We start from the raw sequence: 17,297 nt of genomic DNA on the forward strand, positions 1-17,297 counted from the left end.
GTTCACAGCTTAAATACATGCATTAGCTTCCTAATTACATTGCAACTACAGAATATTACGCAGGTATAAGCTACGTAAAATAAAGTGTATCAAGACTGTACTTAAGTGCACTTCATGTGTATCTACATACCTTGTCCATATGTACCTTAGTTTGAATTAACTCTCTAGTTCACAGCATAAATACATGCATTAGCTTCCTAATTACATTGCAACTACAGAATATTACGCAGGTATAAGCTACGTAAAATAAAGTGTATCAAGACTGTACTTAAGTGCACTTCATGTGTATCCACATACCTTGTCCATATGTACCTTAGTTTGAATTAACTCTCTAGTTCACAGCTTAAATACATGCATTAGCTTCCTAATTACATTGCAACTACAGAATATTACGCAGGTATAAGCTACGTAAAATAAAGTGTATCAAGACTGTACTTAAGTGCACTTCATGTGTATCTACATACCTTGTCCATATGTACCTTAGTTTGAATTAACTCTCTTGTTCACAGCATAATACATGCATTAGCTTCCTAATTACATTGCAACTACAGAATATTACGCAGGTATAAGCTACGTAAAATAAAGTGTATCAAGACTGTACTTAAGTGCACTTCATGTGTATCTACATACCTTGTCCATATGTACCTTAGTTTGAATTAACTCTCTAGTTCACAGCATAAATACATGCATTAGCTTCCTAATTACATTGCAACTACAGAATATTACGCAGGTATAAGCTACGTAAAATAAAGTGTATCAAGACTGTACTTAAGTGCACTTCATGTGTATCTACATACCTTGTCCATATGTACCTTAGTTTGAATTAACTCTCTAGTTCACAGCTTAAATACATGATTTTTGTCATCAGCACAGTCCGCTGATATCTGGATACACTATTTGAGTGTAGCCTGTTCATGGACGAGTGATTTTTGAGTGCTAAATAAACAAAGCATAAGGCTACAAATTAAATATACCCAAACGTTAAGTGTACCTACCCTTTTTAGCCACCTGCCTGTCAATACATATAATGGAAATTAATGAGATGTGAGCAGATTTTTACAATTCAAAACTTTATTCTGAAGTTTTAAAAGATTGCAACACAAAAATAAAATGGCTTTTTAAACATTGTTAAGCAAAACATATTACTGGGACTGATTCAGAAACAAATAATACAATAGCCCCAATATAAAACAACTGAAAAATAAGGGTCTTATCTATATTTATACATGATTGGCAGAAGCTTCCCTTTCGCTTTTAGCTCTTCAATTTTAGCACGGACCTCTGGAGTCATTGATTCCACACAACGCTTTGAATAATCTAAAAGCTTCTCTTTTTTGATATTAAATGGTGGGAGGCTCTTTAAAAATTTTGGAGCTGCGATTGTAATTTCAGCCAGGGGAGCAGACAGAGCCAGTGTGTTACGATCCACACCTACAATTTTGAAGGCCTTATTCATGCTCCCCTGACTCTTGTAGGCCTTCACAACTTTGTGGTACCGACGTACCACATCGTCAATTGTGCGAGCTGCAAAGAAAACAAGAAAAACAGAATTATAAGCCATTTACTTTAAACTGACTAGAATAGGACTGAAATTATATATTAAATAGCATTGCTTACTCCCACCCAATTGTCTTAGGCAGCATTGTAGATGATCAAAGTACAGACAAGAATCAATATAAGTCTGTGTCATATAAACTGCCAGCCAAACAACTTGCTTATCTACATGCATTGAATTAATATATTTATTCAATGTTGTTTAATATACGAAAACATATTTATTAAATGTTATCCACATGAGAGTTTCTCCTCATGAAAGACTGTGGATCTGTGGAATGTGGAACTGTGAGAAGATGATTGACAGGGCAGTTTAAACGGTGACAGGATGCACATAACTAAGCAACAGAGCTGTCTGTCAAAGATGATGAAGTATTATGTCCTAAAACTGGATACTACTACATGCCTCTCATACATACTCAAATGTATGTACTTTTTCCTCACAAAAGGAGTATACTTTTAGGGTGTAGTATATGAAGGCGAATTGAGAATTGTGTGTTTAATGAGGACATATGAAATGTACAGTGTTGGGGGCTACAAAAACTGGATTTGGGAACCACTGCAGGTAAGAACAGCAGGATTCTATCAATAGTAAAAATCATTTAAAATAAAATGATTAGGGATGGAGCTAAACTCTACAGGCCCAGCAAAGTCAGATTTGAAGAACACTGTTATCCAGTATGTGCACTCTACTGTGAACTGCCCTGTCTGCTGGCTAATCTACTGCAGGCTATCCCATTATTTCTGAAGATAAACAAGAAACATGTGAGGTAAGCCCAACAACATTCTAGCAAATTGCATATTTACAAAACATTCTTAGCATCACAATCATGACTCTTTTACACATTTGTATTTAATCATTGTATCTTGTTATTGTGATGTAAATTTGATGTTATTTGAAATAGTCTTATGTATTCATATACTAAATATAATAAGATGTTGGCAAGCCTAGGAAGGTGTGCCAAGGGAAAAACATTTCAAATGATAAGTGCAAGGAGTGTTGAATAACTGTATCTGCATGCTGAATTATCCCTAATAGTAGTTATTCCTGTTAGAAAAAAAAGGTAACACTATGGCCCTTAATTGCAAAATGGTTGCCAAACACAACAGTACCTCTCGCCATTGCCAGAGGATGACAGTGCTCCTTTTTACTCTTCTTGCGGGATTTCTTCATTTTGGAGAACGAAGAGGATGAAAGTGAGGAGCTTGAGGTGGACTTGAAGGTGGAGCTGGATGTGGAGCTTGAGCTGGAGCTTGAGCTGGAGCTGGAGCTGGAATCATCTGAATCACGGGATTTGTACTTTTTTGACTTCCCTGCCCCCCCAACCAAAAAAAAAAAACCATCATATTATAAAAATTAACTTTGTGTGTGAACTGGTTTTCATTTGTATTCAAGTGCCTTCAGTTCACACCATAAATAAGCCTAAACTGTTTTTTTACTGTGGATGTATTTGAGCTTTGGCATCTGCTATCTCCTGACAAAGAACTAAAGCTTGCATGCAACATTTGTTTAGTTTGAAATGAAATGGGTAATAAAATTGTCCTTGATATTTTGACACTTGACAGACTTTGCAAAAATGACTTATTTTAAAATCAGCCCCATCCTGTTGTCGTTAAACAGTTCTACATTTCATTCCACTAACATCTTAACAGACCTCACCCAGCCATAGTCACCAACCTGTTCTTGCCCTCAATTTTTTCTTCAAAATGTCAATTTCCTCATGCATTTTCTTAATTTTTTTCCGCAGTCTTTTATTTTTCTTCAGCAAATTCAGGGAGCTGGTTTTATCTGCAATCAACAAAATATTCAATGTAGAGTTAAGGCATATTTATGAAGCACTTAGATTTCCACTTTAACCAAAGCGCTAAATAAAGATTTCAATAAGAGATAAAAAAAGAGAAACAAAAGTTATTTGACAATACCATTTTAACATAAGATAAAAAAAGCATGATGTTAAAAATAATCTACTACATTAAAATCAGTGACATTGTCTGATAATAAAAATGAACTTGAAAAATCAATGTTAATAAAATAAGAAATGTATGGGTAAAACCTAAAGTGTGGTCCCGTTTCTGTGTACCAGTTAAAAATCTAAGGCACATATCTATATTTCAAAATTTCAACTGAGGAAATGCTTACATTCTCAGAATCAAGACCGAATACAATGATTAAACTCTTACCACTGGACAGAACCATCTCATCACACTGTACACTCTCCTCGCTGGACACATTATCTTCATCTAGCATGATCTGGTCTTCTCCATGCTTCTCTACTTGTTCAGCAACTTGTAGATCTTCTGTCACATTTTTGGGGCTCTCTACAGTCTCTTCATCCATACTTTTTTTCATTTTCTTTCTCCCTCTTTTGCTGGCCATGGTGGACCTGGGTCAGAATAAATAGTGATCCACACAGCAGATATGAAATAAACCACATCATTAAAACTTTTTTGGCTATGGTATTTAATATTAAAATCGGTGAATGTACTTTATTTTTATTAAAGTAAGTATATGTATATATCCATCAAGATAGAGAGAAAGAGATAGATATATACATAGATAGAGAGAGATACATAGACAAGATATATATATATATATATATATATATATATATATATATATATAGAGAGAGAGAGAGAGAGAGAGAGAGAGAGAGAGAGAGAGAGAGAGAGAGAGAGAGAGAGAGAGAGAGAGAGAGAGAGAGGGGGGATACAGGTACATAGATAAGATATACAGAGAGAGGGAGAGAGAGAGTTAGATACATAGAGAGAGAGAGAGAGAGAGAGAGAGAGAGAGAGTCTGACCATAGACTGTAGTGGTTATCTGACATTGCCTATTGTAAAGTTTATAGTAAAGCAGTCAACTGAGACAGTCCTATACATAATTTAATACATCTCACATCAATATATTATCTAAATATGTACTGTATATAGCAACAAAAACACTTATACCATACCTACTGTATCTTCTCGACTAGTACTCGTTTTGCAGGCGTCTCCAGACTCCAGACGATTCCTTTTTTTAAACAATACAGAACATTATTGTGTCACGTGGTAATGCGTTTGACGTACAGAAACCGCGCACACGCAGGTTGGCGGCTAGGCGCGGCAGCACGGGATTTCAAATATGGTGTCTGTACCATTGCCACAGCACAAACAAAATGACAAGATAAAGCTTATTAAATGGATGCAGCGAAATAAATTATTGGCCAAAAAAATGAGATGTGGACACTGCAGAAGAAAAATGAAGTTCGTGAAAGACAACAGAAAAGATGGATATACCTGGTGAGTGGTTTGGAAAAAAAGAGTAATTAATTTATTTTTAATTTACTGATCACTTTAGTACCATTAATATTTTTCTTTCTTTTTTTAAAAAACAGGATGTGCTATCGCAAACAGAACCACACCCAAAGGAAAAAAAAATCAATCCGGACCGGACCAATTTTTTCACGATCCCATAAAGAACTTCATGAATGGTTGATGTTTATTTACAGGTAATTCACACAATTATATATATATATATATATATATATATATATATATATATATATATATCATTAAACTCCACAACATGCTTTCTTAGAAGTTAAGTAGCCATCAGACATGTTATAGGATTTCCGTGGTTCTGTTTGATCAGATTTAAGGCCATATAAAGATATTTAGGTTATTTAAAGATACCATTGGCCTTTTTCGGTCATTTTATTATTGTTAATTTAAATATAAAATTAGGAATAAAGAAATTTCATTATGTTACTTGTGTGATTTTAACTGCTGTGTAAATGCATTTATGCCACATCTGGGCAGCATTAAACAATTTGCCACTACAGATGCAATTTTAAGTATTTTGTTTTTATATAAAAGATGGAACAGATACATTATATAATGTTAGTGAAAACAAATCCCCTGGAAATAATTGTCATTGGGAAAATGTCACAAACTTTAATTTCTGACATTGGTAAGGTTTTCAATTTTGTAAATACTAACTTTGTTGTTTTATAGGTTTGCGCAAGGATTGAGACTACGCAGATTGACATGATGGAAGATGGAGTGGCATCCAGTTCAACAACACTCTCAAAAATGAACAAAAAGCTCAGAAAGGTAAGCTTAAGTGTTAGTTTTGATTTGATTAGTTTTGGATTCTGTTCTATTATAATGCAAATTCCCATTTTGTTGAATACAACTCTGGTGTGCATCCTGGGATTGTTGAAAAAATTGTAAACAAATCAAGTTTAGAGTACATATGCTTGAAACTAAATCTGGTGTAATAGTTTGCTTTTTATGCTTTCTAACAATGGTTTTTAATTAAAAGGTGTGCACAAATGCATTGAGAAGGATGAAAAGAATGCACCAATTCAAAATTGGAGGACGATCGAGACATCGTTTCATTGTAATTGATGAGTCAAAATTCACTCATAAAAGAAAGGTAAAAAAAAAAAAAAAGTCAGCTCAAATCTAGTTAGTAATTAGTAATTACTAGTAATTTAGCATAGCAGAACTGCATTTGGTTAAGATTTTATGTGCAAACTTTTAAGATGTATTGTGTATTTGTGTATACATAACTGAAATTATGTATTTCTTATAGTATAACCGTGGACGGTATGGTGGTACTTGGGCAAGACATGGATGGGTGTTTGGTCTGTTAGAAGTACACCACAGTAGCCGAAGGCCTGTTCTTAAGCTGGTCCCTTCACGAGCACGCACAACTCTGATCCCAATCATTAAACGGCATGTTAGAAGCGGTTCAACAATCTACAGTGATTCCTGGCGGGCATATGTACAGTTCCTCACTACAGAAGGATATCATCACTATCCGGTAAACCACAAGAATAACTTTGTGGATCCACAGACTGGCAGCCACACTTAACACATTGAGAGATACTGGCAAACAATTAAAGGACAAGTGTGGAGATTAAGGGGGAACCATACTGAGAAAATGCTGAAGAGCCACTTGAAGTTTATTGAATGGACATATTGGCTAGGAAAGAAAACCAAGAAAGGCATCTTTGGAAGGCTCATTCACGACATAAGTCAAAAATACAGAGTGTGAGTCCATTAGTTTCGACATATGTCCACTGACCTCAATGGACTTTCAAGAATAGGGCTGAAACGATTAGTCGACATTGTCGACAACGTCGACAAAAAAAAAATGTCGACAAATATCTTTGTTGTCGAGTAGTCGTTTGATCTCACGTGACCTAATGTAAGAGCCTGCAATATCGTGATTTGACCGCTACGACGCTGTAGCGCTAGAGTGTAATGCAGCCCTTAAAATACTATTGCGGTAGAAGAAAACAGTGCGAAATATGCATAGACAGTAAATATGACGGAGTGCAAAAGAATCCGAGTTAGCAAGGTTTGGGAAAGTTTCACAAAACTTACACCCAAAAATGCGGTTGTGTGCAATATATGCAAGGCAGAACTTGCCTTTCACGGGAGCACAACCTGCATGTTGGAGCATTTAAAGATGAAACACCCCGGCACAAGAGAAGCTGGTGAGAGGTGAGTGTTCTCCAGCTGGAGCTAACTAACGTTAACTAACTTAATTGTACATCTCTTTATTAGAGAATGCAATACTACTAGTAATAATATCAACAATAATAATATAATTACAATAATGTGATGATTTATTTAGCATAGAATAAAGCTTGATCGAGCTTAGGAGTCAGGGCTGTTTTTATTATTGTAACACTATTAACTGTCACCGGTAGGTATTATAGTCTTATCACTTGCCTGTATTTTGTTCTATATTCATGAAGACTTAGAAAAGGAGATGTTAGACTTAGGAAGAATATCATGTCAGTTACTTTTTCATACTGTTAATTAAATGGTGAATGAAAATGTCTGTCAGCTCAAATGTCATGTAAAAAAATAAAACTATTCTATAATCTATACTTATAATAATTGTTTGCAGATTCATATTTTACCATTCTTTGTGAATTGTGTCCTGAACTAAATGTCCCTTTTTCCCGTTTTAGTTCTAAGAAAAGCAGTGGGCCTATTGATGACTTTTTTCTGAGGAGGAATTCTTGTACTCCTCAGCAAGCCACTGCTCTTACAGAGTCAATTCTAAACATGATTGTTAAAGACATGAGACCTCTTTCCCTGGTGGATGGAGAAGGCTTTCGTGAAATGGTTTCTACATTCAATCCTGGATATATCATTCCATCAAGAACCTACTTTACAAGATTAATGGAGCAAAAATATGAAAAAACCTGTCAAAAAGTAAATATACACTTAAAGCAAAATTGCAAATTCATGTTTCAGGAACAATCTATGATAACACTTTACAATAAGGTTCAATAGTTAATGTTGGTTAATGAACATGAACTAATAATGAACTGTACTTCTACATCATTTAGGCATTTAATGTTAACTTCAACATTTACTAATACATTTATTAACATAAATACACTGAACATGAAAAAAAATTAACCGCTGTATTTTCATTTACGTTAACAAAAATGAATAAATACAAATGTACTGTTCATATTAGTTAGTTATACATTAATGTTTACAGATGAAACCGTTACCTTAGTGTGAAGTGCTTCTAGATTTCAAACTAAACACCCAGTAAAGATGATGATGACTAAACAACAGTTAATGATGATGCGTTAAAATTAAAAAGTAAAATGTTCAACTAAAATAAACTGATGTTTTTTTTTAAAGGTTAAGGAAACTATTCAGGAAGGAAGAAGCTTCATTGCACTGACCACTGACATCTGGACTAGCCTCGCAACAGAAGAATACCTAGGTGTCACATGCCACTTTATAACTGAAGACTGGAAAATGACAAGTCTCACTCTTGCAACCATGCCTCTTGATGAACGACATACTGGTGTCAACATAGCCACATGGCTTGAAGAGGTTGTCACAAAATTCAACATTTCCGTAGACAACATTAAAGCAGTTGTTCATGAAAATGGATCAAATGTTGTGGCTGCACTGAAATTGCTGGCAGAGAAACATAAGTGGGTCTCCGTCCGCTATACTGGACACACACTTCAGCTTATTGTGAACAATTCCCTTAAAGAGACCAGCATCGGCAAAGCTTTGGGAGCTGCAAGATCCTTGGTTGAACATTTTAGGAGAAGTGAACTGGCCAATACTAAGCTGAAAGAAAAGCAGCAACAGATGAACACACCAGAGCATAAGCTGATACAAGATGTCACAACCCGGTGGAATAGCACCTACTTTATGGTGGAGCGACTGCTGGAGCAGCGCTGGCCCGTTACTGCCACGCTTTCGGATCCTGAAGTGACACCAAGGGGCAAACATTACTTTGATTTGAAGCCTGATCAGTGGTCATTGCTTGAGGAGCTGACCCAGGGCCTACAGCCTTTTCAATGTGCCACTGAATTTCTTAGTGGCCAAGAGTACACAACATTGTCATGCCTTCCTCAGCTTGCAAAAGGCCTACAGAGGTCTGTGCAACAATCCCTGATCTTTGAAACTACTCCTGGAAAAGTTTTTTTTAGCCAAAGCTTCTAAAGAGTAATCAGAGAGGTGGGGGGATATCAGCACTTTCTCCAAGGAGAAAGATAACACCATTCTTCTGTCAGCAGCCCTAGATCCAAGATTTAGAAAACTCAAGTTTATGCCTGCTGAACAAAGGATAGAGGTTAAAAGCACTGTTGAAGTCCTTGCTATTAAAGCAGGAAAAGAGTTCTGGAAATCTACAGAAGAAGGGGAGCTTCAGTGTCACGGTGTCACTGTTCCTAGGAGAGATGAAGAGTCAGTGCTAGAAAACCTCCTCCAGTCTGACACCGACAGCCTCAGTGAAGAGGAGGAGTCGCATGAGGAACAAAAAATTCAGATGGTGAGAAAGGAAGTACAAATGTACTTCTCAGAATCGCAAATAGCCAAACAAGAAGATCCTTTAGGTTGGTGGAAGGAAAATGAGGGACGTTACCCTAACCTATCAAAGCTGGCAAGATCTTTTCTTTGCATTCCTGCCACATCCACTCCCTCAGAACGGATCTTCTCTGCTGCAGGAAACATTTGCTCACAAAAAAGAGCAAGTTTGTCACGTGAGCATGTTGATATGCTGACCTTTCTTCATTTTAATTCAGCACTTATTTGAAAATCCAAAAAGGCCAGTGCAGAAAGGACATTGTTACTTACTGAATACTTGTTTTAGAAATGAAGCTCTTAATACTGCTGCCAAGAGATGTTTACATTCAAACATTTTTTTTTGTCTGTAATGCAGCTGGTTCATTTATGTTTCTTTGTTTTTCTATTGAAAGAGAACAGAATATTTTAAAAAATGCTTAGAAAGCATTTGTGTGTGGTTTGAGTTGGACAGAAATCTGAAAAATGTAAGAGAATGACCTGTTTAGTTGGCTCAAAGTTCATTAAAACAAACATTTCAAAAGCTGAAGTGATTTTCTTTTTTAATATTATAGTTAGAATATGTATAACTCAGTTTTTTTAAGTAATTGAAAAAGCTGAATAATCGTTCCGAACTCACTGATTAGTCGGCGGAATAATCGGTGATTAGTCGATTAATCGCTCTAATAATCGTTAGATTAATCGATTATCAAAATAATCGTTTGTTGCAGCCCTATTCAAGAATACACTTTAGAGTGTAGATTTCATTTATAAAATATGTATTCTCATTAATGTTTGTGAAACATTGTACATTTTAGCAGTTAATTATATGTTGCATTTGAAGGGGGAAAATAAATTTACAATTTGACTTGTCATTTTGATAATGTCACCTTTTGTGTGCAGGCAGGTGGATGGAAAGGGTAACCACATCAATTCAACTCTACACTATTGAGTTAAAATACAGTATTCTGTAATTGTAATGTAGTTGGGAAGCTACTGCTTGTATTTATGCTGTGAACTAGTGAGTTTATCCAAACTAAGGTACATATGGACAAGGTATGTAGATACACATGAAGTCCACTTAAGTACAGTCTTGATACACTTTATTTTACATAGCTTATACCTGCGTAATATTCTGTAGTTGCAATGTAATTAGGAAGCTAATGCATGTATTTAAGCTGTGAACTAGAGAGTTAATTCAAACTAAGGTACATATGGACAAGGTATGTAGATACACATGAAGTGCACTTAAGTACAGTCTTGATACACTTTATTTTACGTAGCTTATACCTGCGTAATATTTTGTAGTTGCAATGTAATTAGGAAGCTAATGCATGTATTTAAGCTGTGAACTAGAGAGTTTATTCAAACTAAGGTACATATGGACAAGGTATGTAGATACACATGAAGTCCACTTAAGTACAGTCTTGATACACTTTATTTTACGTAGCTTATACCTGTGTAATTTTCTGTAATTTTAATGTAATAAAGAAGCTAATGCATGTATTTTAGCGGTGAACTAGTGGGTTATTTAAGATGGATAAGGTATGTAGATACACATGAATTGCACTCAAGTACAATCTTGATACACTTTGTTTTATGTTACATACATGTAATGCTACAAAACGTACACATTTGCCATGTGTAACTGCAGACCTTAGTAGCCTAATATATTTAAGTACTTCTTGTGTAACGAACCCCGCTCCTTCGGTTCGCCCCGCTCCCGCGAGCTCACACGCTCGTTCTGCTCCCTCGAGCTCACACGCTCGTTCTGCTTCCTCGAGCTCACATGCTCGTTCCCAATCTCCCCCCTCGGGCTCACATGCCCGCTCCCAATCACCAGAGTATTAGATACACCTGCACTCGTCCCTATCACCACATTATTGAATACACCTGCACTCGCCTCTATAAACACACAGCCCTTTCGTTTCACGGGTGTTGGTTATTGTTTAGTTACCCCTTCGCTTTGCCAGCTCTAGTGTTCCCCTAGCTCCCCTGTCTATTCTACTCGTTAGATTACCCGCAACTCTATTCTGATTAATTGTTTAGTTACCCCTTCGCTTTGCCAGCTCTAGTGTTCCCCTAGCTCCCCTGTCTATTCTACTCGTTAGTTTACCCGCAACTCTGTTCTGATTACCCCGGATTCGACCTTACGCTTTCCTCGACCACTCTCTCTTCTGGATTTTCCTTGCTGTACTTTTGCCTGCCTGCAATAAAACGCAGTTTGACTTACATTGTGACTGTCTCTTCTTGTTACATCTTGTTACATTGTGTGGTACTAAGTACTTTCTTAAATAATTACAGTGTACCAAGTTTGTAACACGTATGTAACAGACTCGGCTTGTTACATATGTGTAACAGTAGCTGTTACATATGTGTAACAGTAGCTGCCTATTACATGTGTGTAATTACAATCTGTAAGTACAGGCTGTACCACATGTTAATTACATTTTGGTACATGTAATTACAGCGTTTATTACTAAGTAATTACTCTGTATCAAGGACTACGTAAAATAAAGTGTTACCAGAAAATTCATGTTATTTTCTCTTGTTAGACCTTTGATATTAGAGCAAAAATCTTATTTTTTATGATAATGTTTTTATTGTTTTCAGTAAAAATATCTAAAAATCTTTAAAACAAGATCAGTTTGATTTATCTTGTTTTAGGAACAACACTGCATATGATATTTAGGTTTTTCAGAGAATTTTTATAGTTAAAACAAGTGAAAAAAAATCTACCAATGCTGAGGTAATCCAAAGTATTTAGAATATGTTACTGGCCTTGAGTAATCTTACGGAATACATTACAAATTACATTTTACAGCACGTATTATGTCATCTGAAGTGGAATAAATTTCAAAAGTAACCCTCCCAACCCTGTTCAGTACACACTTGCTCTAGTCTGTCACTCAAATATTTGCTCAGAACGATATTTAACTGACTATAAGTGACTATTTAACTGACTAGAAGTGACTTATCAACTGACTTGAAACAGTGTAACCTCCATTCCCTGATGGAGGGAACGAGACGTAGTGTCATTGTAGTGACACTAGGGGTCGAACTTGGGAGCCCCAAACACCTCTGATATTTCAGAAAAGGCCAATGAGAATTGGCGAGTGGAATTTGCATGCCACTCCCCTGGATATAAAAGAAGACAGCTTGCAACCACTCATTCAGGTTTTTGCTGAGGAGCCGAGACAGAGTCCCGGCCATTTCAGTGGGTAGCTCAGTGTTGTGGCAGGGAATGGAGGTTACAGCAGTAACCAAGACGTTCCCTATCTGTCACTCACTTGACGTTGTGTCTATGTAGTGACACTTGGGGTCCCTGTACAAAATGCCTCAACCAGCTGGACTGTGTTACGTGGATTGGTGGTGAAGGTGCAAGCAGGCTGCCACGTGCCTAGTAACAAGTGCACACAGCCCCATCATAACCTTCCCAACGCCCCACATAAATTGCATAGTCCCTTGAACCCAAGGGAGTGGACAAGATGTACTTACATTGGGAAAAGACGGCACCAGATGATTTGACCTTTTCTCTTCTTCTTTTTATTAATAAATGAAAAATTCACTTAGCTGGGACTAAGATACATACTCGCCGGGGAAGATGTTCTTTTCCCCCCATGGATAAAAGACACAGCGGAGACCACATCCTGCCTGAATTGGAGGTTAACACGTGGAGTACACATCACATGGACTTAGTACCATATATGTAAAGGAGTTCCTGCGGTAGGTCCTGCCTGGAAGGGAGTAGCTTTACAAGAGCAGTGACTAGTGGCAAAGCAGAACTCTAAGGGAAGACACAGGTTTACCATGAGGGAAAATGTACCATGGAAGATACCTCATATGGGGTTACCGACAAGGAACCACCACATATGAAGCACCTATACCAAGTACAAGGGCTGACCTGACAGGCCATACTTCACGAGTACTAGACCTGGCATTGAATTCCTCCGCCGAATTCATCTGTCGCAGGGTGCTGGGGAGGAATGACATCCAGGGTTCGCCAGTCCCAGGAACTCACATGGATGAAAAAAGTGCATATTAACCCCTCAGGGAGGGAAAAGGTCCTAAGGGCAAGCAGTACACCCAGCCAGCTGCCTGCATACTTACCTGTTCGTACCTGCTAACACACTCTGATGCCACAACATACTGTGTAGTCTGATGGACTGTTGTAACTTAATTTTATATTTTATCACAATGTATGCATTTGGATATACATTTAGAATTTATCAAACTATTTTTCAAAGTTTAGCATTTTAAAATTGATTTGAAGTGTCAGTTTTTGCAGTTAATGTAATTATGCTTGTAATCAAACCTGACCATGGTGTTACAAAGAGAAGACACATAATAAGCATTTTTCTAATAATAATTTATTTTAAAACACACAAATGGAATAACTGGGAAAAAAGTAAATGCATAATAATGTCAAGAAAATGAACATCAAGAAACAGAAATGAACTGCAAAATGTGCCTTTATTCGGGTGGTGGAGGATGAATCTCATTTGCCTCCCCATCTGAGACAGTCAATCTGTGCATCTTATCATGTGGCTTGTCGAGTGTGTTGCCACAGAGATCTAGTGCATGCGGAGGCTCATGCTTTTCCTGCAGCATCCACGCACAACTCACAACGCACCCCACTGAGAGCGAGAATCACATTATAGCGACCACGAGGAGGTTAACCCAACGTGACTCTACCCACCCTAGCAACCGGGCCAATTGGTTGCTAAGGAAGCCTGACTGGCATCACTCAGCATGCCCTGGATTTGAACTAATGACACCAGGTGTGGTAGTTAGCATCTTTACATGCTGAGCTACCCAGGCCCCAGGAAATAAAGTTGCATTTTTTATACTTAAATCAATTCAAATATTTTATTAGTTGAAGTTGAATTAACTGATTAAGCTGCATTGCCGTATTTGGTGTTTGTGCAGAAATGCTATGATTTTTTTTACTTTCAGACTTATGTTCAAAACAAATGATCATGCACATTAAACCACACGGCATACAGCTTCCAAGGTTCATGTGTGTGTGCTCAACAGAGACACCATTACACACTTTTGTCACCTAATTATTCCTCTGGAGAGACAATTAGCCAACGCACGGCAGTGCACGCCATGTGATTTGAAACAACCTTGAAACACACATCCTAACATATACAGTGTAAATCACTCAGCCATGAGTCCAGAGAGAGCGTAGTCTGAAAAAAGATCCACAATAAATAGGCATGTGTATATTTAGATGCTTTATTTTATCAGAAAAATGCTGTTATTAATTAAAAATAAATATATCTTGATTTACATTTTGCCACTTTCCATATCAAGAGATAAACGAAAGAAAAGATACATTCCTCAAAGACAAAATATGCCATATAAACAATGAATATTCCCTTTATGGTTGATGTTAAATATTATACAAGGTTATAGAAGTCACATACTCTTTGAAAATTTTAAAGTGGGCATGCTTAATGCAATGCAGGGCCGGATGTAGGCATGGGCAGGGGTAGCCTGAGCCCACCCAAACGTGCGTCTTGCCCATGCAATCAAATATTTGGCAAACACGGTCCCTGTTTCACAATCTGGAGCCTATCCACCCTATCCGAGATTAGAAGTGAGGTGTATCAAATCATAGTATGTGGGAATGAGTGTCCTTAAATTTCCCTGATGGCCTACTATTTCCAGTAGATTTTCAATGTGTGGCTCTGTGAATACTCTGGGTGCTCCTCATTTCTTAAATTGAGCATCTTCATTTCCTTGCTTCTCCATCCTGGAGCCTGTGACCTGGAAACCATTCAAAGTCTGCCATTGTTAAGGAGGTATAATTTCTCTTAATGCACTGCAGGGAGTCAAGGATCGAAAACGGAGGAACAGTGTCAGCGCCAGGATGAATTGCATAGGTGGGGCATTTGAAATTTCTTGCGGGGGCATACATTTACTTTACACTATCTGTTCTGTAATGCTATTATATTACTGCATGTGTTCTATTGGCATGACCCTAAAAAAACACACAAAATATTCAAAATATTATTAAAAATTTTTAACCCTGTTAGAAAATTCAAGTGCAATATCGTACAGAAAACAAATACACAGTGGCGGTCTGTGAAGGAATTTTCCGGAGAAGCTGAGGAAAATCAGTATTTATCAATGAAACATTTTATTAGATATTTTTGTTGATTATTATGCTGCTGATGCTCTTCCTAATTTCTTAAAATAGTCTTGATAATTAACGATGCATTTAAATCTTTCTGAACTCCAACCCAACATTTGTCAATACAGCAGAATATATCAAATCAATCACACAGTGCCATCTAGAGACTGATCAATTTATGGGGCCCCATCCCAGCTAATATTAACTCACCATGTGAAGAGCAACTTCATCATCTGTTTCTTCATTGAACAGAATATATTATATTTCATATATATATATATATATATATATTTCATTGAATATATTTCAGTCTTTCACTTCTGATATCCATCAATACATTGGATATTGTTTATATTTAGCTAAATAAAAAATTTTAATCTGCACTGTTGCGTCGATCATGTTACAACGAGGATTCACACCGTACTAACTTGATACTGAAAGCAGACTGGCTTGAGAAGTTGCCTCAGAAAATTATAGTTGATTAAGGAGGAAAATTGCATTTCACCTTATTTGGACACATTTTATGTGGTAGCAATTGACGTTGCATAATTAATATTATTCCTATTTTTAAAGAACCTTGTCTTGAGCTGTCAGCCTCCTCTGACATTCATGCAGTGATTAAATTCACCTGGACTACCGTGAATGAAAGAAAATTAAAATACAGCAGCGGATGTACATTAGGCACGGGAAGGATTTGTATTTTTTATTTGACCTTTACTGTGGTACTATTATCATCCACTTCACCATGTTTGGCTTTCAGCAGGTAAAACCACTTTTTCCCTGTTGTGATGCAAACATAGCAGCCGAAGTGAGATCAGGCAATTAAATAATTTTAACCTAGTGTAGGGCTCGTAATTTAGGAGCAGGTTTGGTTATTAGCAATAATTAATAATTATCATAGATAATTATTAAAATCAATAGAACATTGATTACAATCAATGTTAGCTTTTTTAATCCTTTAAATCAACAATCATCAAATTTAATAGAATTATTATCAACGATAATAATTAATTATTTAAATGAATTAAACGTTGATTAGACTTAACACTAGCTTATTGATCATCAAAGATAATTGTCAATTATCAAAATCAATAGAATATTAATTAGGATTAATGTCGACGTAGCACCACCCTGGAATCAGGGACTAATAACCAGACAGTATAACAGTCTCAATGTTAGATTATTCTCTTAGGAAAATTGATGTCCGTAGATCATAAAGATTAAAAAGGGAACAACGAAGGGTTGAATTCGAGCACTGGCATCCCCTGCCAGCCTTTGACACATGTGTATGCAAAACAAACCAAAACACTTCTCTTTCAATTATGATGAAGTTTATTGAAAATATATTATCAATTAATAATCAATACAATGCAGTCAATAAATGTCCGACATTCAACTACAAACTAAACAGTGACGTGATTAGATATGGTAACCAAAAGAAGCCATGGGAGAACACATGAGAGGATGGTGTGTGTGTGTGTGTACAACACAGCCAACTCTCATTTGTGATAACAGTATGTTACATTAATACCTTGAGTATTAATAGCAACAAATAAGCGGACTCCGCGGTCCGTAAACTGTACAAACAATAAACTTGATCCACAAGAATAACACACAATATCCTATCTCTGCCCAGACGTTAACCTCTTACTTGGAACATGTGTTCATCCGTCATTTGACTCCGACTCGGTTCCTCGAGGCTCGGGTGATGACGGGGGGCGTTTCCTCGCTATGTCAGCAGATGGTACGGCTGCTGATTCTCGGCCGTTTGGCGGAA

The 17,297-nt window shown here is 36.8% G+C and overlaps 1 protein-coding gene across 1 annotated transcript; it reads left to right on the forward strand.

Moving 5' to 3' along the window:
• The first annotated feature begins 6,871 nt into the window (after positions 1-6,871).
• Positions 6,872-9,907, forward strand: LOC127639127 (zinc finger BED domain-containing protein 4-like). The gene is made up of 3 exons (XM_052120993.1): positions 6,872-7,050; positions 7,527-7,773; positions 8,218-9,907. Exons 1-3 carry the CDS (start codon positions 6,872-6,874, stop codon positions 9,037-9,039), a joined length of 1,248 nt encoding a protein of 415 aa, XP_051976953.1. The 3' UTR covers positions 9,040-9,907.
• Positions 9,908-17,297: the final 7,390 nt, after the last annotated feature.

This window comes from Xyrauchen texanus, chromosome 47 (assembly GCF_025860055.1).
Source record: "Xyrauchen texanus isolate HMW12.3.18 chromosome 47, RBS_HiC_50CHRs, whole genome shotgun sequence".
Lineage (NCBI taxonomy): Eukaryota > Metazoa > Chordata > Actinopteri > Cypriniformes > Catostomidae > Xyrauchen > Xyrauchen texanus.

Coding starts and splice junctions, on each gene's coding strand:
- LOC127639127 (XM_052120993.1), top strand. CDS start 6,872: ATGACGGAGTGCAAAAGAATCCGAGTTAGCAAGGTTTGGGAAAGTTTC. Junction 7,051..7,526: donor ACAAGAGAAGCTGGTGAGAG/GTGAGTGTTCTC, acceptor TTCCCGTTTTAG/TTCTAAGAAAAGCAGTGGGC. Junction 7,774..8,217: donor ATGAAAAAACCTGTCAAAAA/GTAAATATACAC, acceptor TTTTTTTTAAAG/GTTAAGGAAACTATTCAGGA.